Source organism: Primulina eburnea, chromosome 9 (genome assembly GCF_022965805.1).
Source record: "Primulina eburnea isolate SZY01 chromosome 9, ASM2296580v1, whole genome shotgun sequence".
Taxonomy (NCBI): Eukaryota; Viridiplantae; Streptophyta; class Magnoliopsida; order Lamiales; family Gesneriaceae; genus Primulina; species Primulina eburnea.
This window is the reverse complement of record NC_133109.1, coordinates 966,922-990,702: the sequence shown is the minus strand read 5'-3', so window position 1 is coordinate 990,702 and position 23,781 is coordinate 966,922. Positions and strand designations below refer to the sequence as shown.

General features: G+C 30.8%; 4 protein-coding genes across 5 annotated transcripts; 3 read left to right on the top strand and 1 right to left on the bottom strand.

The window, feature by feature from the left end:
• LOC140841009 (potassium transporter 26-like) lies at positions 1–3,177 on the bottom strand. The gene is made up of 6 exons (XM_073208169.1): positions 2,971–3,177; positions 2,278–2,746; positions 1,911–1,961; positions 1,510–1,823; positions 956–1,325; positions 1–851 (listed from the first exon to the last, which is right to left on the bottom strand). The coding sequence occupies exons 1-6, from the start codon at positions 3,031–3,033 to the stop codon at positions 34–36; spliced, it is 2,085 nt and encodes a 694-aa protein (XP_073064270.1). The 5' UTR covers positions 3,034–3,177; the 3' UTR covers positions 1–33.
• An 11,109-nt stretch (positions 3,178–14,286) lies between these two features.
• On the top strand, positions 14,287–15,966 carry LOC140842102 (uncharacterized). The gene has a single exon (XM_073209915.1). The coding sequence runs from the start codon at positions 14,287–14,289 to the stop codon at positions 15,964–15,966; it is 1,680 nt and encodes a 559-aa protein (XP_073066016.1).
• LOC140842101 (uncharacterized) lies at positions 15,065–17,835 on the top strand. The gene is made up of 3 exons (XM_073209914.1): positions 15,065–16,894; positions 16,981–17,089; positions 17,182–17,835. Exons 1-3 carry the CDS (start codon positions 15,987–15,989, stop codon positions 17,833–17,835), a joined length of 1,671 nt encoding a protein of 556 aa, XP_073066015.1. The 5' UTR covers positions 15,065–15,986.
• A 1,073-nt stretch (positions 17,836–18,908) lies between these two features.
• Positions 18,909–22,580, top strand: LOC140842141 (uncharacterized). 2 transcript variants are annotated; one of them, XM_073209950.1, is made up of 10 exons: positions 18,909–19,067; positions 19,709–19,774; positions 20,230–20,423; positions 20,549–20,808; positions 20,875–21,078; positions 21,164–21,256; positions 21,550–21,657; positions 21,731–21,816; positions 21,899–22,247; positions 22,329–22,580. In XM_073209950.1, the coding sequence occupies exons 3-10, from the start codon at positions 20,243–20,245 to the stop codon at positions 22,431–22,433; spliced, it is 1,386 nt and encodes a 461-aa protein (XP_073066051.1). In that variant the 5' UTR covers positions 18,909–19,067; positions 19,709–19,774; positions 20,230–20,242; the 3' UTR covers positions 22,434–22,580. The 2 variants fall into 2 exon arrangements, with proteins under 2 accessions (XP_073066051.1, XP_073066052.1); XM_073209951.1 differs by lacking the exon at positions 19,709–19,774 and having other exon boundaries at positions 18,911–19,067.
• Positions 22,581–23,781: the final 1,201 nt, after the last annotated feature.

Here is a 23,781-nt window from a genome sequence, read left to right as displayed (position 1 = left end):
ACCCTTTTGACTCCCTGTCGTGGACTTCATTCCTTAAATATCATACAACATACCAACTTGCAAGAAATTTTCGGGAGGAATTCTGAGTGATGTGACTGCCGATACGCTGTTCTTCTGCAAGAATCTATAGAGGTAATTTATGGTCCAACGGCTCAGCCAACCATTGCTTTCTTTAGATTTGAGAATCGTTCTTCCCGTGACAAAGACGACCCCTTTCTCGAGTGCAGAATCGAGTTTCTTAGCTTCTTCTGCACTTTCTGATATCTCTTTGAGCTTCTCCACGATCAATCCAACGGCATTTCCTGCTAAACTTTGTTCGTCTTTATAGCCGAACTGAATCAAACATCGGTAAACTCCATCGAACCCCACTTTCCCTACCTCAAACCGCTCTTCCGGTAGCACGGTCTTGATCGGTAGAGTTCTAATGGTTACAATGATGGTGATTTCCCGAAGAGAATTCGTGTTGTGAATATAGTGTCTGATAATTGGTGGGATCCCGTTTACAAGATCAGCACAGAACAAACATATACCGGAAGGATGGTGAAGGTCACTTTCGTATAAGATTCTGTGGAGTTCTTCAAATCCCAGCTTTCTTTCCGAATCATATTTTGTTTTCTTGCTTCTGCCACTGGTCCAAGATAACATGATGACCATAAAGAAAGCAGCGATTGCGAATGGAACCCATCCCCCTAGTGGGATTTTGTTTACCATTGCTGATAAGAAGCCGCATTCGACGAAAAGAAACGGGAGAAAAAACGCCAAGATTAGAAAAAAATTTGTGTCCCAAATGACCAACATCACTAGTGTCACCAAGCATGTGGTTATAAGCATCACACATATGATTGCAACGCCTGCACAACAGAAAGCAGACCAATAAAAAAAAAACTCCGGAAATCTTGAATCAGATGAATCATAATATGAACGAAAGATAGTAGAGATAGAGAATTTGTTTTACCATATGCATTGCCTATTTCAACACCTTGTTTGAATCCCAAAACAAGAGCAATACAAAGAACCCCAAGAATGAAATTGACTTCTGGAGAATAGACTTGACCCTCGTGCTTCGAGGATGTATGGAGCATGTTAACTCGAGGAAAGCATCCTAGAGCAAGAGATTGCTTGACGATAGAAAATGTTGCAGAAATCATAGATTGGCTGGCGACAACAGCAGATATGGTGGCGATCACGAACATCGGCCAGTACACCGGGGTGGGAATGGAGCTGTAATATGCGGTGCTCAATTTTTCTGGGTTCTGGACCAAGTAAGCCGCTTCTCCAGCATAGCACAACACCAACGAGGGATAAACAAACATAGAGAAAGCCAACTGCATGAAAATTCGTTACTTTCTTAACTCAGAAATTTAAAAATAATCACAAACTTAAATTTCAAACCCGAAAGTATAATGAATGTATTAGGTGGGAAAGCATTGCGATCATATAAGTCGCTCCACCATGACTTGTACAACTTATGTGCATTGATCAGTGCTATTTGCTGGTTTTCATTCTAACCTGAATCGATCTTTTGTTGAAGTGTCCTAAATCAGCGAACATCGCTTCAGCTCCAGACGTGCACAGAAAGGCTGCACCGAGTAGCTCCCAGCCGGTTCGGCCTCGTATTTGAAAGAACTTGATAATGTAATAAGGGGAAATGCCCTTTAGGATTGAGGGATGGTACTTGATAATGTTGTAGAGTCCAATTGCAGCATTTGTAGAAAACCACAAGAACATTATTGGAGAGAAAGAGCAGCTAACTTTACTTGTTCCAAATTTTTGGAAATAGAACAAAATTAAGAGAAGAATAACTGCCATAAGAACAACATAATCTGGCAAGGAAAAAATGAAACAAATATTAGGATTTGCACCATTCTCATGGTATTGTAAAATGTGAGTAAATTCATTATATATCTTACTGGTTGTAATCTTTGGGGAAAGTGTCTGAATTCCTGAAAGAGCAGAAAGAACTGCAGCAAAAGGGGAAAAAACACATTCAAGTTGGAAATTGGAGAAGGAAAAAGACCGAATAAATAAATGTTAAAGCTGTTGATTCTATAGGGCAAGTTTCTAAGAAATCTCGAGTTTATTGAAGGCGGTTTAGCGATAGTTCTACGTTTTAACAGATACCAACACAACTATATTCCGCTTTAGATCTCACACTTCTTATTGGTAAACATTGTAAGATAGAAAACATGATCCTATTTCTGTCCATGTTTAGAAAAACCAATAAGATTCAAACATGCACGATCAAAAATTTCCGTTACGATTTTCTTGTATGCATACCACTAGTTGCTGGTGTAAGAGCTCCATCTCCAATGACCATGCAAGTCCCAAGAAGCACAAAAAATGTTAGAAGAAACTGAGCTTTGTTACTTTTCTCAATAAAAGCCTTGCTCTTATTCTTTATAACGCTCCCTTGTTGGTAATACATCAAATTTGTATCAGATGGAAGCCTTGTATCCTGAATGGTGAGGTTGCCTCGGAACTTTATATGGCGACATAGGTACGAATACAAGGCGAAAGTACCGCCTTCTCCATTATCATCAGCAAGAAGGACGATGAATACGTATTTGATCAAGGGTATGACGGTCAACGTCCAGAAGATAATGCTAAAGATTCCAAGAAAATCTTCTCTTGTAGGATTATCAAGTAAAGAAGAGGGAAGCACATAAAGCGGAGAAGTGCCTAGGTCTCCGTACACAATTCCCAGTGTTTGATAAGCTAAGAGAAAAGTTTTCATTGCACCATATTCCTATACCAAAAAAAAAAGGAACTTGTTATAATTAGCCGTTTCATTACATTACTAATTTGATTCTATAAACATATATATATTAGAAAAAAATAATCCGAAACGAAAAATAAACAATGATATGCACACACTGCATTGGCAAATTACATTTAACCAAAAACAACGGCGGATTCGAGAGCCACGAAAGGATGTAACATACTACAAGTAAAATCAATACACTTAACCACCTTTTGGGGAGTGGAATTTGATTTCTTATATCGCGGGACCTCCTCGTCTTCCTCCATGTTCATTGTGATTATGTGTTTATAGATATGGGTGGAGAAAGGGAGAAAGAGTGAAACAGAATTTGACAAATAAAGAAATTGTGAGAGAGAACTAGATAAGGAAGCACTTAAATTACTGCTGCATGCATATTTTGAGGGGGGTAGAGGTACTGGTGTGGGTGGTTCAATGCAAGCCCCCCACAAAAAAATTTAATTAATTAATTATGACAAGAAATATATGGAGAGGGGAATAAACATAGGAGTTTTGGAAGGCATGTCAACAGAATAAATTAGAGGATGTTAGAGAACTAGGAGGAATTTTATGGGACATGTGAAATACTCGGAACCATCAATCACTTGTATCTTTGACTTATCAAATCTTTCTACGATGACTGCTCGAAACTTTTTTCACCCTTGAGATATTATCTTAAACGTGTATCCAACAATCCACATTTATTCTTATACATAAATCGCATGATTTTTCTGTGGACATCAGAATATTGAACAAGGATCATATCATTCATCGAACGAAATAAATAACATCGTTCATACTATATCGAGTTTAACAACATCGTCAACATATTACAACATGAATAATCGGAGGAAAATAAAAGACCATACTTGAAATGCTATTTCAAGTATTATTTTCACAAAAAAACAGGGATTAAATTTCTTACCCTTGTTTGTGGAGTTTTAGGCGCATATGTTCTTGGCAAATGACCCACTGACAAAATTTTATTTGCATGATCACCATTTTTGTTCTCAGTGCTTCCATCTGAAACTTCCATTTCGATTTCATGCTGTGAACCCATAATCCTTAGAAAAATTCACCAACCCCACCTGCTTATACATACAAATACTGAATCATTTTTGCTTTATATATATATATATATATATATATATATATATATATATATATATATACGTGTGTGTGAGTTCTCAAGCGTGTACTGTTATACCCTTAACTTTTTTCATACAAATATTTATTGTTAGGATCTATTATTATAAATATCTAAAAAAAATCATTTGTTTAACAAATCTCACGTAATTTATCACAAATTATCTTTTTCTCTATCTTTAATTATTCAAATTTGAATAAATATTTCTCACGCATGCATGTGAGGTTACACCCTTAACTTTTTCCATATAAAAATTTATTACTGGGATATATTATAATAAACTGCTAAAAAATAATTCTTTATTTATCAAATATCACTTACTTTATCATAAATTATATATCTTTTTCTCTATCGTTATTCAAATTTTATTATATGTATGTGTGTGTGTGTGTGTACGGTTATACCCTAACATTTTTCATACAAAAATTTATTACACGGATCTATTATAATAAACTTTCAAATTTTTTCATTTATTGAACAAATCTTACTTAATTTATATGAATACCCGAGAATATGAAAGGTTGCAAGTGTCAAAGCAACCGAATTTTTTATTGCATGTATCTTGTTAGGGCAAGCGAAAAGACTCAATCAACAAGTTTTGACCATGTACATGTAAAATGCATCTATATTGGGATTACATTTAGTTGAAATCTGAAATGAAATTCGCCTTTGTTAATTAATCATATGAAAAATATATATAATTTTGATATGTTGTTCACATACGTGTCCATCAATGATAGTGACAATTATCTATTGAATATAATGAAACATATATAAATTGTACATCTAATAAATGAGTGACATTTCATTGGTGGACACGGCGGTGAGTGGACAAAATATCAAATATATATATATATATATATATATATATCACTACAAGAAAAAAGCTATACGACAACGGATTTAATCCGTTGTCGTAGCCTTTTTAAAACTGTTGTTGAAGCCAGTGTTGTTAAATGTCCGCTTAAAGACAACGGTTAAAAACTGTTGTTGTAGCTACAATTTGCGACGGGTTTAACAACCGTCGCAAATAAAAAACCGACGTCGTAGCTGATTTTTGCGACGGATTTTATAAACCGTCTCCATGATAGTTACGACGGTTTTATAATCCGTCGCCAAATATAGTGACGACGGAGACCTATATAAACCGTCGCTAAATTTAGCGACAGTATTCATGTGGATAAACCGTCGCTATGTAGCGACGGTTTGTAAGTCCGTCGCTAATATTTTAGGTAAAATAAAAAAAAATTTAAAATTTAATAAATCTGTGTTGTAAATTGGTACAATCTTTTAAAAGATAAAATATTTAAATGTCGTGAATTAATAAAATCGTGTAATAGATAAAAATTTTAATTGTTTTGATGTGGTAAAAAAATCGTGTAAAAGATAAAAATTTTAAGTATTGTGAATTGGTAAAATCATGTAAGAGATAAAAAAATTAAGTGTAGTGAAGTTGTAAAATCGTGTAAGTGAGAAAAATTTTAATTGTTGAGAAGTGAAGTGGTAGAAATTGAATGAAATTTGCATGTATTTATAGAGAGTGATGGAAAAAATGGAGGGAAGCTTTGGGGGGAACGAATTTTTTTGAAAATAGCGACGGTGGTCACTTAAACCGTCGCTAAATTTTAAATCGGCGACGGTTTAATCTTATTCGTCGCTATATGTTGCGACGGTTTTGATAAAAGCGTCGCCCACATTAGCGACGGTATGAGTAAAACTGTCGCTGATGTTAAATATGCGACGGTGTTTTTTCAACTGTCGCTACGTTTAGCGACGGATAAAATTTCCTCGTCGCCGATTTAATTCTCGGCGACGGTTTATTTAATACCGTCGCGAAAATTAGCGACGGGTAAAGGAGAATCCGTCGCCAAATATGCCACAAAAAACTATTTTATACAAAACCGTTGTTGAATGTACTAAAAAAAGCGCTAATAGACAACGGTTCCGTAAACCGTTGTCTTTGACCCTAAAAAACGCTCGAAGACAACGTTTTATAAAACCGTTGTCTTTGATCCGAAAAACCGTTGTCTTTTACACACAAAAGACAACGGTTTTTATAAAACCGTTGTGGTTTGCCCCAAAAAGACAACGGTTTTGAAAAAACCGTTGTCTTTTTCTTAAAAAACACACTTTTAACAACGGTTTTCGTAAAAACCGTTGTTAAAAGTTTTTTAACAACGGTTTTTACGAAAAACGTTGTTAAAAGTGTGTTGTTGTTTGGGTTTTTTCTTGTAGTATATATATATATATATATATATATATATATATATATAAATGTATATATGTATGTATGTATGTATAATCAACAAGTTTTGACTGTGTAGATAGATGTAAGATGCATCTCTATTTGGAATTGAAATAATGAAATTTGCTTTTGTTAATTAAACGTGTTATATATTGTTGTAATCTTCGATGAAATTTTCCTTTTTTAATTGACAATTGAAAAAGTGATGGCAAAAACTTGTGTGAGACGATCTCACATATCGTATTTTATGAAACATATCTCTTATTTGGGTCATCTATGAAAAAATGTTTTTTTTTTTGTTGCTAAAACTATTATTTTTAATTGTGAATATCGTTTGAGTTGACCCGTCTCACAAGAGATCTACTCAAAAGTGATAATAATGTTTGGCCAAAGTTGGGTGTGTAATGCAATAATATTGAACTTTTCCTTAAATCTAACACAGATTTAAAAAATCACACACGAGGGTTATTTTTCAAAATATCGCAATATTAAATCATTCGTCTCTAATTTTTTAGATAATTAAATTTAAAACATTTATACTAACAAATTTCTAATTGATTTGTTGAAGCCTCTTTTTTAAATGTCTAATCCTATCTTTATCTATGTTTTAAAATTTAATCTCATCTTTATCTATATATTTTTTATTTTTAGATGACTATATCACCCTTGAAGAAAAACAAGAAAAAATCATTAATTTGAAAATAATAAAAATTATCATCTTTAGATAATTATTCTAACCGTAGTGAATTATGCAAAAATATAATTCGCTTTTCAATTATTACGTATGAAATTCAATTTTAATTTGTTCAAAACCTTTTGTAACAAAAATTATAATCTTAAATTTATAGTATGTTATGCACATAAATTATGTGTAACGCCACATAATTCCAAGTTATTGTTTTTATTTTTGAAATATTTTGTAATATAATATTTAGAATTATATTAATTAGTTGATTTTCTTGTTAACCAGAATTAATATTTTGAGTATTGATAGAGGAAATCGTGATGGTCAATGGGCTCAATTGACTGAAGTGATTTATGATTAAAATCTGATTATAATTAATTAAATTATCTCAATTTTATCTAAGTTTAAGCGACAAAAAATTCCAAAAACTGCTATAGAACAACTTAAATTTTTTAAAGCAATCTTATGATGTAATAAGTTATATAATTTTAAATTTTAATATAATCTCTAGATCTTTCGAATAAAATTATTTAATATAAAAAAAATTGCTATAGAACAACTTAAATTTTTTAAAGCAATCTTATGATGTAATAAGTTATATAATTTTAAATTTTAATATAATCTCTAGATCTTTCGAATAAAATTATTAATATAAAAAATTATTGTATCTTCATTACCAAATTCAAATCTTAATCGTAAACCCATGTGTAAAAATGAAAAAAAAAAAAAAAAAAAAAAAAAACAAACAAACAAACAAACAAACAAAAAACAAAACAACGTAAGTTGAAAAAATAAGTTTACTTCGCGCCTACATACATAAATTGGTACGTGCCCATCGACTACGCTACATTTACATCCCAGAAAAAAATAAAAATAAAAATATAAGCGTTACATAAATTATAAAAGTGGGTGGTATGCAAAAAAGCGAAATATTGTTTAAAAAAGAATCAACTTTACGTTGCAAGGTAGGAATTAGCAGCTAAATTATATTGCACAAATTTTAAAAAACAAAAACTTGTGTGAGACATTTTCACATGTCGTATTTTGTGAGACGGATCTCTTATTTGGATCATTCATGAAAAAATATTACTTTTTATACTAAGAATATTAATTTTTATTGTGAATATCGGTAAGGTTGACCCGTCTCACAGATAAAAATTCGTGAGACTCGTGAGACCGCCTCACAAGAGACCTACTCATATTGAAAACACATAAGGAAAATAATGAATTCATCGTATAAATGATATGATAAAATAATGAGCATTCTTCGAATTTATTTTATTCGTGTATAATTTAAATCAGTCATATTCAACTAATAAATTAATTTTACTTCGAAAAAATTAGCAAGAAATTGCCCAAAAATTGCATGCAAAAGAATGCTGTAAAGCTTTGTTTCATTTCATATTTTGGGATTCACTTTTGACTTTGTTGGCTTACAAATACCTTTAAAGAAAACGTGACTTATATTGGTAAGCTTAATTTTCCTTTAAAATGAGATTATGCATAAAGAGTTTCTTAAACTTTGTATTTTATCTCTAATATTTAAACACAAAAACTTTCGCGAGGCGATCTCGCGAGTCAATTTGTGAGACGGATCTTCTATTTAGATAACCAATGAAAAATTATTATTTTTATGCCAAAGATGTTACTTATTATTGTAAATATGTCAAAGTCGATCTATCTCACAGATAAATATCTGTGAGACTGTCTCACAAGATACTTAATTACATTTAAAAGAGTTTGTTTATTAATAAAAAAAATTTCCTATGAATCTATAAAATTAATCATATCAAGATCAAAACAAGTTTCTATATATTGAATAATCGTTGTTGCACAATACACTAGGGAGAAACAAGATAACAAAAAAATAAAGTTCGGGAGAATTTTCTAAAGAACTCGCAAAGATAACGCATGAATGTTTCGCTATGTTGTCATGACGTGTTGAAGATACTTGAAGACAACTCCCATACAAAGTGTTGATTGAAGAATTGTTTCATTATTCCAAATTTAAACACACGGATTTGCATTCTTTTATTTTGATTATTTTTGTTATTGATATTTTAATATGTAATTTAATTTTTTGACTTATTAAGGAAAATTGTTTTTCGTTTTTCACTATTATTAATTTTGTAAATTCAATTTCTTCTCTACTGATTGTATTCCCCCGCCTGTAGGGGAGGCGGGGGAGAGTTTTATTCTAATATTTTTAAAATATTGTCCGCCTCTGCAAGAGGCGGGACAAAAAAATTAATTTTAAATTTTACCTGCCTTTTGTATAGGTGGGGGATATAATTTTAAATTATAAAATTTCAAATGTTTGATATTTTTAAAGTAGAATTTCTATATATATATACATGTTAACTTATGTATTCAAAGGTTTGTGACTTCTGTATCATTCAAAGAATTGTCGGTATGGATTTATTTTTCGTCTCGAGTTTTTTTAATAAAATTTTGAATTCTAATAATTTTTATACTTTCTATCTCTTGATTTATTTCAGGAAGTGTATTGGTATTATCGTGCCTATCTTATTAAAAGGTAACTAATATTTTCAAGTGTTGTTAAAATTATTTGTATTCTGTTAATTTTTTTTGATGGTTGTATTATATTAATTTTAATTTATGTTTAGAAAGTTTTAATCTTAATTCGTTAAAATTATTATTCTAATTTTTGTTATGATATATTTATTTGTTAATTTGGTATCATAAATATTATTGAAGTGTTTTTATTTATTATGTTTACGTAAAAATGATATATTTATTTAGAGGGATTTTAAAATGACCTTCTACACATGTATGTTTATGATAAAATTTAAGTTTAAGTTAGTTTTTAAAACTAGCACTTAATTAAATTAAATTTCAATTATATCATTTGAATCATTTTCATAATGACACAAAACGCGTTAAATTAAGTCAAATAAGAGGGATTGTTTCCTATTATCATCATAATTAAATTTGGTATTAGATTAAATAAATAATCAAACTAACATATTAATTATGTTAATTGCTAAATATGTTAATTAACTTTTTATATTGTTTTGTGAATACATACGTTGTTAATATAAATAATCATTTTCACAACTCTATTCAAACTATTCTTTAAGAATTTAAAATTTAGATCTAATATTTTGTAATATTTTGTATTAAATTTATTACTTTGTATGTAGTAGCATTTTTTTTAAGATTAGATGTAATATTTTGTAATATTAATAATTTGTAAAATGTAGAAGAAAAAATTATGATTTAGTAGTATCATTTAATTAAAATACTAGACATAAATAATAAAATAATATCTAAAAAATTTATTAGACATGAATTTAATCATCGAGATAAACTTTTATATGTTTATTATTTTTGAATGCTAAATTAAAGATCACGTAATATAATATATTTATTTCAATTATTATTCGAGAAATTTCAGAGAATAAAATGGGTCAAATGTTTTTTGATAAAAAATAATTCACTAAGTTGTAATAGTGAAAAAGGTAGTTGACGATTATAAAATAATGCAATGCTATATTATAAATTCTTTAACAAACAAGAATATTTTAAAAAATAGTGTCTTAAGATGGACTATAATAATTAAATTTATGTAAATTAAATCACAATGAAATTATATATAAATTATATCAGAGGCGGGCAATATTTTAAAAATAATACCCTCCTCCGCCTGTCGACAGGCGGGGGAGAATTCCATTAATTAAAACCCTCCCCCGCCTACCCTACAGGCGGGGGAGGGGAAATCATTACTCCCCCCATTTGGAAGGGCGGTGGAGGTGGAGTAAAAGCTTTTCTTTTTTTAATTTATTTTTAACAATATTTTAATAACTTTTTCAAAACTACGGTAGATTGATAAGGGAGAACAACAAACGCTGTAATCTGGTAAAAGACCCTCTTTTAGAACGTTGCATGAATATGTCTAATGATTAGACTTGTAAAAAATATATACGCTCTAATGTGATAATAATGTGAATAATGTTTTTAATTTTATAAGAATGAATTTCCCAAAAAAAAAAAAAAAAAAATTGATTCATAAAGCCTTTAAATTGGGTGGAATCTCCAAATGGACCTTGTTAGAGCACCCACATTGGGGTATAATCCTCTCTATGAGAGGCGTGAATAAATGCTCATCTCTCTTTTTTTTTGAAATTTTTTTATATATTTTTTAAAATTTTTAAATATTTATTTTCTAACGTTTTTTTTTTGGATTTTTTATTATTTTTAAAAATTTTAAATTAAATTAAAAAATGATTTAATTATTGTAAAACATTTTTATTTAATATGAAAGAATTTTAAGATGATTGATTAGACTGTGAGACCCATAAATAATGAGTTTTAATATTAAAAAAATGTGAATAAAAAAAATATGTTGTTATAATAAATATGTGAACAAACTATGAAGAGATAGTAAAAGACACGTGCTGCAAGCTGCCATTGGCCAGACATTTCATAAACAGCCAATTGTACTCAAGGTGTTAAAATCTTTCGCATAGCAATAAATTATGACCAGCCAACATAAATTTGACGCTATTTAATAAATATTATTTTTTGTTTATAAATTATTATACTATTATAAAAGGGACGACAATTTATATACCTACGTGGCACATGTTATATCCATGTATTTATAAAACACTAAAAATATTTTTAAAATACGTGTCCACGAATTTATTATCAAAATCATGTCCAAATTTAATTTTTAATTTTTTTCATTTATAAAACACTAAAAATATTTTTAAATTTTTGGTCTAAAGAGACCCATAAAATATTAAAAAAATTATATTAGACTATATTTAAAATTTTCACATTTTTAAAATTTTCACGTATGTTGCTCGATCAATCAAAATTAGGCATGAGCTTGTTATTGTGTTCATCAAATTTCACGTTGAGCTATCATTTTTCCTTACTGATACAATATTTGTATATATAATAACTAATTATATACTATGATAATTAGTTAATAATTAATTATATAATAGTATAATTAGTTAATTAAAAAAATAATAATATTGTATTTAAAAAAAAATCATAATATTGTCACTCCGACGTCACTCTTTCGAGTACGAGTGTACGAGGGGTGGAGATAACTTATTAGTATAGATTCGATGCATTAATATTAGCAAATTGATGTATTTGTCGGGTCCTTCATTTCATTTATATTATTGGCTCTAACGAAATCCTATAGAAGACAATTCCGTAGATTTTGAGGGATAATTTTTCCTTTTTTTTCACAAATTTATATGTATAATTTTGTGGAAAATGCATTTTTTGAACTATACTTTTACATCTATGCGATTTTGATATTTTATGCTATCTTTTTTTTGTTGAAATTTATTTATTTTTCAATGTAATAGTGATATGACATTGACGTGTGAAATGTCACATCAACAGTTAGATGAAAAAAGTAAAATTGTCAAAAAAATTTAAAGATATAATACTAAGACTGAAATTTAACATCGAGAATGAAAATCACAAATATGTAAATATATAGAGTAAAATTACATTTTTCCCTCTAAAATTTTAGTGTTTTCGGGTTATTAGTTGTCATCGAGAAGAGTATTGACTTAATAAAACCGATATTATTATATTCGTCTCAAATATGTAATTTTTTTTTCACACTAACTAAGAAAATCATTTGGAAAACAAATTTTTCAAAAAAAAAAATCATTTAAAGTTTACAAATAAGCTTTCTTTTTTATACTTACTAGTATTTAACCCGTGCGATGCACATGATGATATTATTAAAAATTATTGAAAAAATAAATAGATATATAAATTGAAAAAAATTTATAATTATAAAAAATAAAAAGAAAAACTATTTTTCGCTAATTTTAAAAAACTTTATTAAATACAACACATATCGATTAATTTTTTTTGTTAATAATCACAATTATGTAACAAAAGTTTAGATTGTGATAGCCTAATGCAATGACATGATGCTTATCATATTTAGTGTATTGATGTTGGCCACCAATCTTAATACATATTTAATTCTTTAATTTTCAAGAAGCATTATATTTTTATTTTTTTAACATGTGATAAAAATTATTTTTAAATCATATTCAATAAAATTAATGAGAAATAATTTTTAAAAAATTCAGTAATTTCGTCTAAATCTACATTCATAAACAATTTTGTGACATTACACGTGTTTGGCACATTTAAATGATAACAATAATTGTTTCATCAATATCTTTATCCAAATAGGTTGTAATTTTATTTATAAAATATCTTCATAATATACATAACCACCTATTATTTCGAAAGAAAAATGAAACATGTAATCATAAGTAAATTATGTATAAAGCAGAAAAGTTATTTTATTAACATTTACTATGTGTATTCCAAAACAATGTCAATAAATTTTATAATGCATCTTCTAATAAGATGTTTATTTTTTTTAGAATTGGTTTAATCATTTCCATTACGGGACATTTTATACTATCATTTATACATGAACTTTGTAATATAGAAGAAAATTATCACATTAGTAATACGTAATAATCAAAATTTTGTACAAATATAAGAATAATATTTTTTACTTCTCAATCATGAGAGACATATTTCAAACTTAATATCTGTTGTTTTCGTTGTTTCTCACTACAAAAAAATAGTTGTTTTAGAACCGGTTTTTTGGAGGCGGTTCGTTAACCGCATCGAATACTTAAGGTTTTAGAAGCGGTTATTCATTATCCGATTCAATAGAGATTCTGTAGAAGCGGTATAATATGACCGCTTCCATTTAGAGGATTCAGAAGCAGTTTATTAGATGCGGTTTGTAAACCGCAACAAAAGAGGAAGGTTTAGAAGCGGTTGTTATTAACGTTTGTAAAGTTTTATTTTGAAGCGGTTGAAACCGCTCCTAAAACTAATACATAAGCAGAATTTCGTGCTAATTTAAACAAAACGTAAGTAGAATTTCATTTTATACAAAACATGAGCAGAGTTTTATTTTGAAGCGGTTGAGAAGCGATCGAATCATTTTAAAAAACGTAAGCAAAATTTCATGCTAATTTAAACATTTACCTCACATATTTCATTGATTCGATCGGCGGCCACCAAGTCCACATCGGAACCGTGCTTGTCATTTTTAGGTAATTTCTCAACTTATTTAGAAAAATTAATCTATTTTTTTCTTGAAATCATGATTTTTTAGATTATATTGTGTTCCATTGCTAGATTAATCAAGAATGAGGTTGATAGATATATTGTCAGTTTTGGCCCATATTTTAATTTTCGGTTTTTTAGATTATTAAATTTTTTATATAAATGATTTTTGAATACATTCAAATCAAGTTTAAAGAATTGTATCTAATATGTTTGTTGAAATGACTAAAAGAAAAGGTGTTCGAAATTTTATTTCCTCACGTACCTATATGTTGAACTATTTTAGTGTTTTAGGATTGTACAATAGTGAAATTGATTATGTTTGAGTTATATTATAGGTTCAAACAATGAAGGCATGGATGGATTATCCTCGTGGCAGTCTTGAGTATCAGGTGGGAATCCGAAATTTTTTACGTTATGCATTTGCTAACACGACTGATGAAGTCACGAAACCGTGTCCTTGTCGTAAATGCATCAACTCATTGAATCATGATCGTGAGACAATATATGAACATTTGATGATAAACGGCATTTTGCAAGATTATCGTATTTGGAATTTTCATGGTGAAAAGTTGATTGTGCAATCTCATGATAACATGATAGATGAGATTCATGCCTCAGGAGAAGTTTATGATACGGTTAACCATGAATCAGTGGGACAAGAAACATTACATGATGTATTTGGGATGTCTGAGGGATCACCCATGACGAATGAAAATTACACTACTGCATCAACAAGTCGTACACCGATGCAGTCTAATGTGGAAGAATTCTATAAATTGGTAGAAGAAGGGAAACAACCGTTATATGCTGGATGCACTGATTTTTCTAAACTGACATTTCTTGTTGAGTTATTTCAGTTGAAAGTGAGTGGAAAATGGAGTGATAAGTCCTTTACAACATTATTGGAATTTCTTCGACGAGTACTACCACCTGAAGCACAAGTACCAAATTCATTTTATGAAGCGAAGAAATTAATTTCTAATTTGGGACTTCACTATGAAAAAATACATGCTTGTCCGAATGATTGCATGATTTATTGGGGCAATGATGCTAATGAACAATCTTGCAGAATATGTAACCTTTCAAGGTGGAAAAACATACACAAACAACCGAAGAAGTCACGCAAAGTCGGAAAGAAAAATCCGCGGGTGAAAACTCCAGCCAAGGTTTTTTGGTATTTTCCATTGAAACCAAGATTACAACGATTATTCATGTCATCTAAGACATCTGAAAATATGCAATGGCATTCTAAGAAACGGGTTTCAGATGGAATTTTAAGGCATCCGGCTGATTCGCCAGCGTGGAAGACATTTGATGAGCGACACGTTGATTTTGGTGCAGATCCTAGAAACGTTCGTTTGGGACTCGCCACCGATGGGTTTAATCCATTTAAAAATCAAAGTACGTCACACAGTACATGGCCTGTTGTTCTAATGCCTTACAATTTGCCACCTTGGGAATCCATGAAACCTCATTCAATTATATTATCCACCTTAATTCCAGGACCCAAAGCACCTGGAAATGATATTGATGTATATTTACGTCCTTTGTTTGCTGAATTGAAAGACTTATGGGAAAATGGGATTAACACTTATGATGCTTCCAACAAAGAAATGTTTCAGATGCGGGCTGCATTGCTTTGGACAATTAGTGATTTTCCAGGTTTGGGATGTTTATCTGGTTGGAACACATATGCCAAGAATGCTTGTCCAACATGTGCTGATAAGACAGATGCGGTATACTTGAATAATGGAAGAAAATGGTCGTTTAGAGGGCATCGCCGCTTCTTACCAGCAGATGCAAAAATCCGAACTATGACGAGTTATGGCAAGCCAGAGCAACGTGAATTAGATTTGAAACCATTGTCAGGATCTGATGTTATACAAATGACCCAAAATCGGAATGTGGTATTTGGTAAGAGTAACATATCGAAACCATCTGTGCGAGCAAAAACAGGTTCCACTGAACAAATGTGGAGAAAACGAAGCATTTTTTCACTTTGCCTTATTGGGAGTTTAATTTGATAAGACATAATTTAGATCCTATGCATATTGAGAAAAATGTTTGTGATAATATCCTTGGAACACTTTTAGATGATTCTAGCAAGAGTAAAGATAACGCTGCCGCACGTAGAGATTTGAAAATATTGGGTATTATGAAACAATTATGGCCACAACCACAACCAGATGGCACAGAATATTTACCCCCTGCATGTTATTGTATGAGCAAAGCCGAAAAAAAGTTGTTTTGTTCAGTGTTGAAAGATATTCGTGTCCCTGATGGTATGTCATCCGATATTTCAAAATGTGTTGATGTTGGACGTTGTAAGATTATGGGTCTAAAAAGCCATGACTGTCATGTCATAATGGAACAATTTCTTCCAATAGCTCTTCGTCGTGTGTTATCAAAAAAGGTAACTGCACCATTAATTGTTTTGTGTGAGTATTTCAGAGCAGTGTGTGCAAAGTCCTTACGAGAAGATGAGTTAAAAAAGGCTGAAGAAGGGGTTGTATTGGTTTTATGTCAGTTAGAAAGAATTTTTCCACCATCATTTTTCACAATAATGGTGCATTTGGTGGTGCATTTGGCATATGAAGCAAGAGTAGCTGGGCCTGTACCTTATCGGTGGATGTATCCAATAGAAAGATATCTTGGAAAACTAAAAAATTTTGTTAGAAACAAAGCACGACCCGAGGCCAATATTGCAGAGGCATACTTAGCAGATGAATGTATTGTGTTTTGTTCTCGTTATTTAGAGTGTACAGACTCGTTTGGCAATAAAGACGCAAGACACCAGGAGACCCCCGATAATGAGTATCCTTTACTACCATTGTTTCCACAAATAGGACGAGCTACAAAAAAGCGTGAAATAGTTACTTTGGACAGCAAAACTCTGAGCCAAGCTCACAGATATATCCTTTCTAATTGCACAGCTCTACAATCATATCGTGAGTAAGTATTATTTTGGAAATGTTATTTCAATTTTATTGTTTTTTCAATACTACAAGTTTCTAATCATCAATGTTGTGGTGGAATAGAGAATTAAGAGACGAATTGAAGAGAAAGCATAGATATGGTCATCGTCCAACTAACTTTCAGTTGGATTATATGGTTCGAATGCAATTTCCAGAATGGTTTGCTAAAAGAGTAAGTAACATATCGATTGATTGATTTGTAAATAGACTGATTATTATTTTAAAAATATCAATATCAAAATTGTGATTGTGTATGTATTATAGGTTGATCGGGCAAATGAACGAATTGATGACTTAACTCTAAGGGCACTTGCACGTGGTCCGAATCCTGTAGCATTTAGTTATCATGGGTTCAATGTGAATGGTTTTGCATTTCGCACTGTAGAATCCGAAAGAAACAAAAAAATGCAGAATAGTGGAGTCATGGTGCCGTCGATGCATGATAATGACGATAACGAGTCAACCTATTATGGACGGTTAACTGATGTTATCTCACTTGATTACAGTGGTCATGGACGAATAGTTTTGTTCCGATGCGATTGGGTTGATACTACTGTTGGAATGAAAATTGATCCTTTAGGATTTACGATGCTGAATTTTTCGCGTTTGATACATACAGGAGAACGAGAAGAGCATGAACCTTTTATTTTGGCTTCGCAAGCTCAAATGATTTATTATGTTCGTGATCCAAAAGAAGAAGATTGGCATTCTGTTATTCGCTACACACCAAGAGACACATACAACATGGGCAATGAAGATGATATTGATACAATGCAATTCATTCCTAACAATTTTTCAGATGTCGAGTTTTTGTTGGATGACGCAAATACTATAGACATTGAGTTAACAAGAAATGATGTAGATGGCTCTATCGTTGATGGCATGCCTATTGTGAACCATGAAACTGATGAAGAATAAGGGGAGGTTAGTTTACATGTCTTCTGGTAAATCGGCCTCTGTTTTAATTATTATTGTAATATTCTTTAATTATAACTCCCTGACCTTTTCTGTTTGAGTTTCAGATAAGCTTGATTTCAGATACAGAGACAACTTAACACCGGGGGTTATGCTTTTATTGAGTATATATTTTTGGTTATCAATAAGGAATGTGATTATTCAACCACTTAAGGCTGATTTATGTTTTTTTTCTTTAATAATTTGGTTTGTTTCCCTTTATTTTGTGATCACTTCTTCTAGTTGTCTGTTTTATCTTTCAAATCTCTTAATTGAACTGCATATTCGTATTTGCTACATAGATACTGTATTCATGACAGGACCACATTTCTCTTTTTTGAGTATCGAAATTGTTTTTCTCCCCTGTAATCTGACGCTTAATAATATATGTTCTTATGATGCAACTGGTGAAGAGTTTGGTGGTGGGCTTGGAACAACTCGTGGTAAAACTGTTCCAAATTTGTAGCGGACAAATGATTAGTGATGTGCATCCATTTTTATATTTTCATTTTTTGTATCACATAATTGATCCGTAAGATATCTTATTGATTTTTTTTGGAATAAAATGGACAAAGCCTATACTTTTCGACCAAATATTTAAAATAATAAAGGGATTAACTACGTTACTTCGAATCGATTATATTATTTGTTTTTAAATCATTTTTTTACGAGAATTTGTTTTTAAATCATATTACTATTTAAATTTGGTAATAATTAGATTCTTCTAGTGTCCGAAAGAAACTTGGTAAATTAAATTAATCTACCTGAGATTTTTAGTTAGGCCTATAATATATAGTATTTATTTATTTATTAGTATTATTATTATTATTATTAAAAGTGGAGAAGACCAAGAAATAGCTAGGTCTTCGTTTAGACTATAAATAATAAGTGAAAATAGATGGGAATTTGGTTAAGGGTCACTGTTGTCGTTTATCTGGAAAGACCCGAAGGAAATCTTAGACAAAAACACGTATTACTGGTTTAATTAGAAAGAAAATTAGGAGGCTTAAATAAAAATAAAATAAAGCGTACGAACCGATAGCTTTTTCAGACTCCCGCATTTTTTTTTCATTCCCGCCCCCACAATCGATTTTTCCCCATCTCGTGACCCGACGATCGATTTTTTCCCATCTTTAGTCGAAGAAAATCTATGCCCTATACCGAGTTGCAATCGTTTAGAAAATCTTGTTCTGGAGGTAAATTCTCTTCCCGTTGCCGTAAAATTTCTTTTATTTTGCTAAGGATTTTGATGGTGGTTATTTTAATATTGTTTTTGTTCTTTGTTTTGATTATTTAATGGAAACGTTCTTCAGACCGAGCATACGGGAAGAATTTTATGAATTTCAGTTGTGCAATTCTTGGTTTAGGGTCACCGAGTAAAAAAGATGGATTTATTTGCTTTTACCATTCTCTCATTTGTTTGTTTGCACTATAGATTTCTTTTAAGCATTTCAAACCTATAGAAGACCCGAAATAATTCAGACATGATAACTGGTATTTTGGGGATTGTAGCAGAATGCTAAGCTCTAAAGAGAGAAATACTTTGTAGCAAGTGTGATTTGTGAAAGGAAATTGTTCGGTGGTTATTAACTTGCTCGATTTAAGTGATAAGTCATCATGAACTTGCAAAGTGTAAACTCTATATTGTCTCTTTGATTTCAGCATTGTACTACTCTTTTGTGATTATAACTGTATGTTCAATTTGAACACAACATATTATACTTTCATAAATATTAATTTATTTCTATTTGTTTCCAAGAATCAGGGTGTGCAAAAATATTTGTTTTGTGTATACTTTCATAAATATTTGTTTTGTGTATTTGTGTGTGCATGGAAGATGGACAAGGAAAACGAGGACTGTTTTAAAGATTAAGAATTCCAGCAAGTCTCATGTTGCTTTAAGGTATTTTTGTTAATGTTTTTGGTGATTTTGTTAATCTAATTGTTAATTCTGATATCTTTTGAATTAATATTTCCCATAGTATCATATTTTATATGTTTGTCAACTTTATATATGCAGATAGGGTAAACCTTCAGTCATTTCATCCAGATGATTTTGTGTTACATAATTAGATATCCACCAATAAATGCAAAACGGCTTTGATCTTGGAGCATTTTGTTATAGTATGTGTCCAGTGAGCGAATTTGTGACTTGGATTTTGTTAACTCTTATGTAAAAATAATTTTTCTTTTATTAATATTTTATTATTATATCCAATTATGACATTTACTTTATCTTTATACACATGCAAGCTATATACATAAATCCTTTAAACTCATACTAGTGCAAATTATGGTCTTCTTTATATTTTAACCATCTTCTCGACTGTTGTAATTTTATATTATTATTATTCTCAGGTACATATGAAAAATGGCAAGCAAAAGACTTCAGAAGTTGATTAAGAATATCAGAAAGCGGTCTACGGGACAAGAATCAAATAACAGGTGTGATGATGAAGTTGGATCACAAGACATAACATCAGATTCACCACCGGAGACCCAAAACAATGCACTGGAATCACAACAAGATGACGAGGAGTTCCATGAGCAAGGTTGGAAATATATTTTTAATATATATGATTAAGTTTAAAGCACCAAATAACAATCATAATTTGCATATATATATATATATATATATATATATATATATATATATATATATATATATATATATCAGGCGAAAATGAAGTGTTGCCTTCGCAGAGGCAGTCGAATAGACGTGGGAGAACTGTAATGAAGGATGTTCATGCATTGCATCATGATGATTTGTTACATGTAACGTTTAATGAAAGAGGCCAACCTTATGGAGATTTACAACCGGTACTGGCGAATTATGTGGGGACAATAGCTCGGAATGGAGTTTTGTTGCCCCTTGATTATTTAAACTGGAGAAAAGTTCCAAAGCATCGGTTGGAGGAGGCATGGAAACTTGTTATTGTAAGTTGAGAACTAAATATCCCACATGAGCTTCAAACATTAACATATTTATGTTTATGTTTATAGGCACGATTCATAATCTCCGATCAACATCAAGATTTTGTGATGCAAATGATGGGGGTTGCATGGAGGCGATGGAGGACCGAAGTTAAAGCTACATCTTATGACTCCAATATCCCATTAGAGGAGCTTGTGTCCATTCGTCCTATTCCTCATGGGTTGACAACAGAAGTTTGGGAAAGATTATGTGCGTACTGGAAGGCTACTGAGGTAATCATGAGTATTTATTATTAAATATATGTATGTATATATATTTTTATGGATATTCATAGTAAAACATAATTTTTTTTTCCAGAAAAGTTCTAAAATAAATCGAGAGAATGGAAAAAATAAAAAAGGAACTCATGCACAGGGACGAACGAGTATCCATTCTCTGGAAGACAAATTTGTAAGCACGAACCTGTATTTTTCTTTCCAAAAAGTTTCATATTACCTATTTGTTGTTTGAACAATGATGTTATAGATAACTAGTGTTATATGCTTTTATGGTGTTGTAATATAGCTTAATAATTATATATGATGTAGTTAAAATTTAAAGATATGTTGTTAATGATCGATTCTAGTTTTTCTTATCATTTATTTTGTTGTTTGTGAATGTGTGAATTAAGAGTATAAGCTTTGTTGTTTCCACAAATTTCAGCAGTCATATTTTTTGTATATATGATATTGTTCTTCTATTAGTTGAAAGAGAATGGTAGGAAGCCGACTCGCATCGAAATAATGCATTTGAGTCGGAGAAGTAAAAAGAAAGGAGGTGCTCCAGTTGATGATGAAGCCATACGCTATGAGGTGCTGATTGTTTACAATTTTATATAATGACTTTTGAATAAATTTTAAATTTACTTGACGTTTTGTTTGTTAGAATTTGTTGGATGAGGCTGTTCAAACTCGCTTACAAGACATGCCTGAGGGGACACAAGCAATAGAAGTGCACGAGGATGCATTTCGGTTATATTTTCTTTAAAATTTCATATTATTTTTGTTAATGTTATTACAAAATATATATGTCTTAATTACAAGTTTTATGCAGTGATGTATTTGGAACCGAGCATTCTGGCCGAGTTCGATGTCTTGGAGCAGGAGCACTGCCTAGCCAAGTCTTCCCTGAACAATGCAGGCGAAGCTCATTCTACAATAGGCAAAACTATCATTCTACTTTGGAGATGACAAATAAATTCAAAGAAATGCAAGAACAAATGAAGAAAGATATGGAGATGCGTGAATCGCAGTTGCGAGCAGAAATGGAGGCGCAAAAAGCACAACTCCAGACAGAAATGGAGAAAATGAGACAAATGCAAGATCAATTCGAAAGTTTTACACGGGTTATGCAGAGTATGATACCTGGAGGGTCTAGTGGGCATGAATTGTTACCAACACAGGTATTTTACATGTTATAAGATATCAAAAGAAAAAATTGTTTGCTTGTTCTATTATATGATAATTTCGATTTATTTTTACAGATGACAACTGTAATGACAAACATCATTCAGAAACCCATTTATGCCACATCCAATGAAAGAGAAAATGATGGCAGAACTCCTCCAGAAGAATCATCTGGTGATTAGATATTTAAGAAAAAACATACTTTAGTTTTGGCCTTCTTTTGCAATCATCAGTATGTTTTTTTTTTAGAATTTCATGTTTCTGCAAACTTAGATATTCATTTGTGGATTTTGTTTGGTTTCCCAGTAAATGACAAATGTTTTTGTTGATTTCGAGTTATTTATTTTATATGTATCATGTTTTTTTTTTCATTTTCTATTTTCTTGTGTAAAAGGAAATGAATATAATAATTTGGAATTGTTATTTTAAAAAACTTATGAATCGGTTTTCAACCGCTCCTATAAATAATAATAGCGTTACTTAACCGCTCCTATATCGCCTCGAGAGTAAAGTAACCAAAGCGGGTCTTTTCATTCGGTTCCTAACCGCTGCAAAAGAAATGTAGCACTAGCGGTTAATACCCGCTTGTGTTGCTACTTTTAGAAGCGTTTATTAACCGCTTCAAAATAATGGACCACAAACGGTTACTAGCCACTTGTGTTACTACTTGTAAGAGCGGTTTTACACCGCTTCAAACAAAATGCCGCACCAACGGTTCCACACCGCTTGTGTTGATGCTTACCGAAGCAGTTTTGAACCGCTTCAATAATTTTCTTTAGCATCGGTTGCTATTGCTTCACCACCGGCTGTGGGTACGGTGCAATAGATGCTAAGAGCGGAAGAAATGGAGTCATTTCAGAAACCGCTTCAAATAAATTAGAAGCGGTTACCGACCGCTGTAGATAGTCCCAAAAACCGGTTCTAAAACACGTTTTTTTTTGTAGTGTCTATATGTAGGTAGTTCATAACAACGAATAAATCTAAATTTAAACGAACATTACATCTTGGAATGATTCAACTCATATATGGTGCTAAAAAGATAAGTCATTTCAGAATTCAATTTTGGAGTAGATAAATTTAGTAAGATAAATATAATAAAATTGGTTCTAATATAATATGCAATATTGCATTATTTATAATTTAAAATTCAAATATGACATATCAAGAGACAAAAATTATATATTGGATACTTTTGACATAATTATACCATACATTAACTCTTTCAAATTATGAAATCTCGAATGGCATGCATTGGTGTCAAAAATTTCTGATTATTGAGGGTAATATACATGTTTATTGAGAGTAATTTAATGTCCATTTGAAAATCTTTTGAATCTATCTCTTTTAATTTTCTTATGCTCTCTTATTTGAATTTTTAAGCAGACAATTAAAAATATACAAAATACATATGGTTTTGGAAGAAAAATTTAATGTATTAATTCTTTCAAATTAAGGTAATTTCGAAACAATATGTATTTGAGATAAAAAATTTATGATTATTAATAGTAAATTAATTTCCATTGAAAAACC

What these genes read in the sequence shown, in the direction of transcription:
- LOC140842141 (XM_073209950.1), top strand. Translation starts at nt 20,243, where the DNA reads ATGGCAAGCAAAAGACTTCAGAAGTTGATTAAGAATATCAGAAAGCGG. An exon ending in AGGCATGGAAACTTGTTATT is followed by an intron (nt 20,809 to 20,874) that starts GTAAGTTGAGAA and finishes TTATGTTTATAG; the next exon opens with GCACGATTCATAATCTCCGA. An exon ending in CGTACTGGAAGGCTACTGAG is followed by an intron (nt 21,079 to 21,163) that starts GTAATCATGAGT and finishes TTTTTTTTCCAG; the next exon opens with AAAAGTTCTAAAATAAATCG.
- LOC140842101 (XM_073209914.1), top strand. Translation starts at nt 15,987, where the DNA reads ATGCATATTGAGAAAAATGTTTGTGATAATATCCTTGGAACACTTTTA. An exon ending in GCTCTACAATCATATCGTGA is followed by an intron (nt 16,895 to 16,980) that starts GTAAGTATTATT and finishes GTGGTGGAATAG; the next exon opens with AGAATTAAGAGACGAATTGA. An exon ending in CAGAATGGTTTGCTAAAAGA is followed by an intron (nt 17,090 to 17,181) that starts GTAAGTAACATA and finishes TATGTATTATAG; the next exon opens with GTTGATCGGGCAAATGAACG.
- LOC140841009 (XM_073208169.1), bottom strand. Translation starts at nt 3,033, where the DNA reads ATGAACATGGAGGAAGACGAGGAGGTCCCGCGATATAAGAAATCAAAT. An exon ending in TCTTACACCAGCAACTAGTG is followed by an intron (nt 1,962 to 2,277) that starts GTATGCATACAA and finishes CTTTTGCTGCAG; the next exon opens with TTCTTTCTGCTCTTTCAGGA. An exon ending in TGAAATAGGCAATGCATATG is followed by an intron (nt 852 to 955) that starts GTAAAACAAATT and finishes TCTGTTGTGCAG; the next exon opens with GCGTTGCAATCATATGTGTG.
- LOC140842102 (XM_073209915.1), top strand. Translation starts at nt 14,287, where the DNA reads ATGAAGGCATGGATGGATTATCCTCGTGGCAGTCTTGAGTATCAGGTG.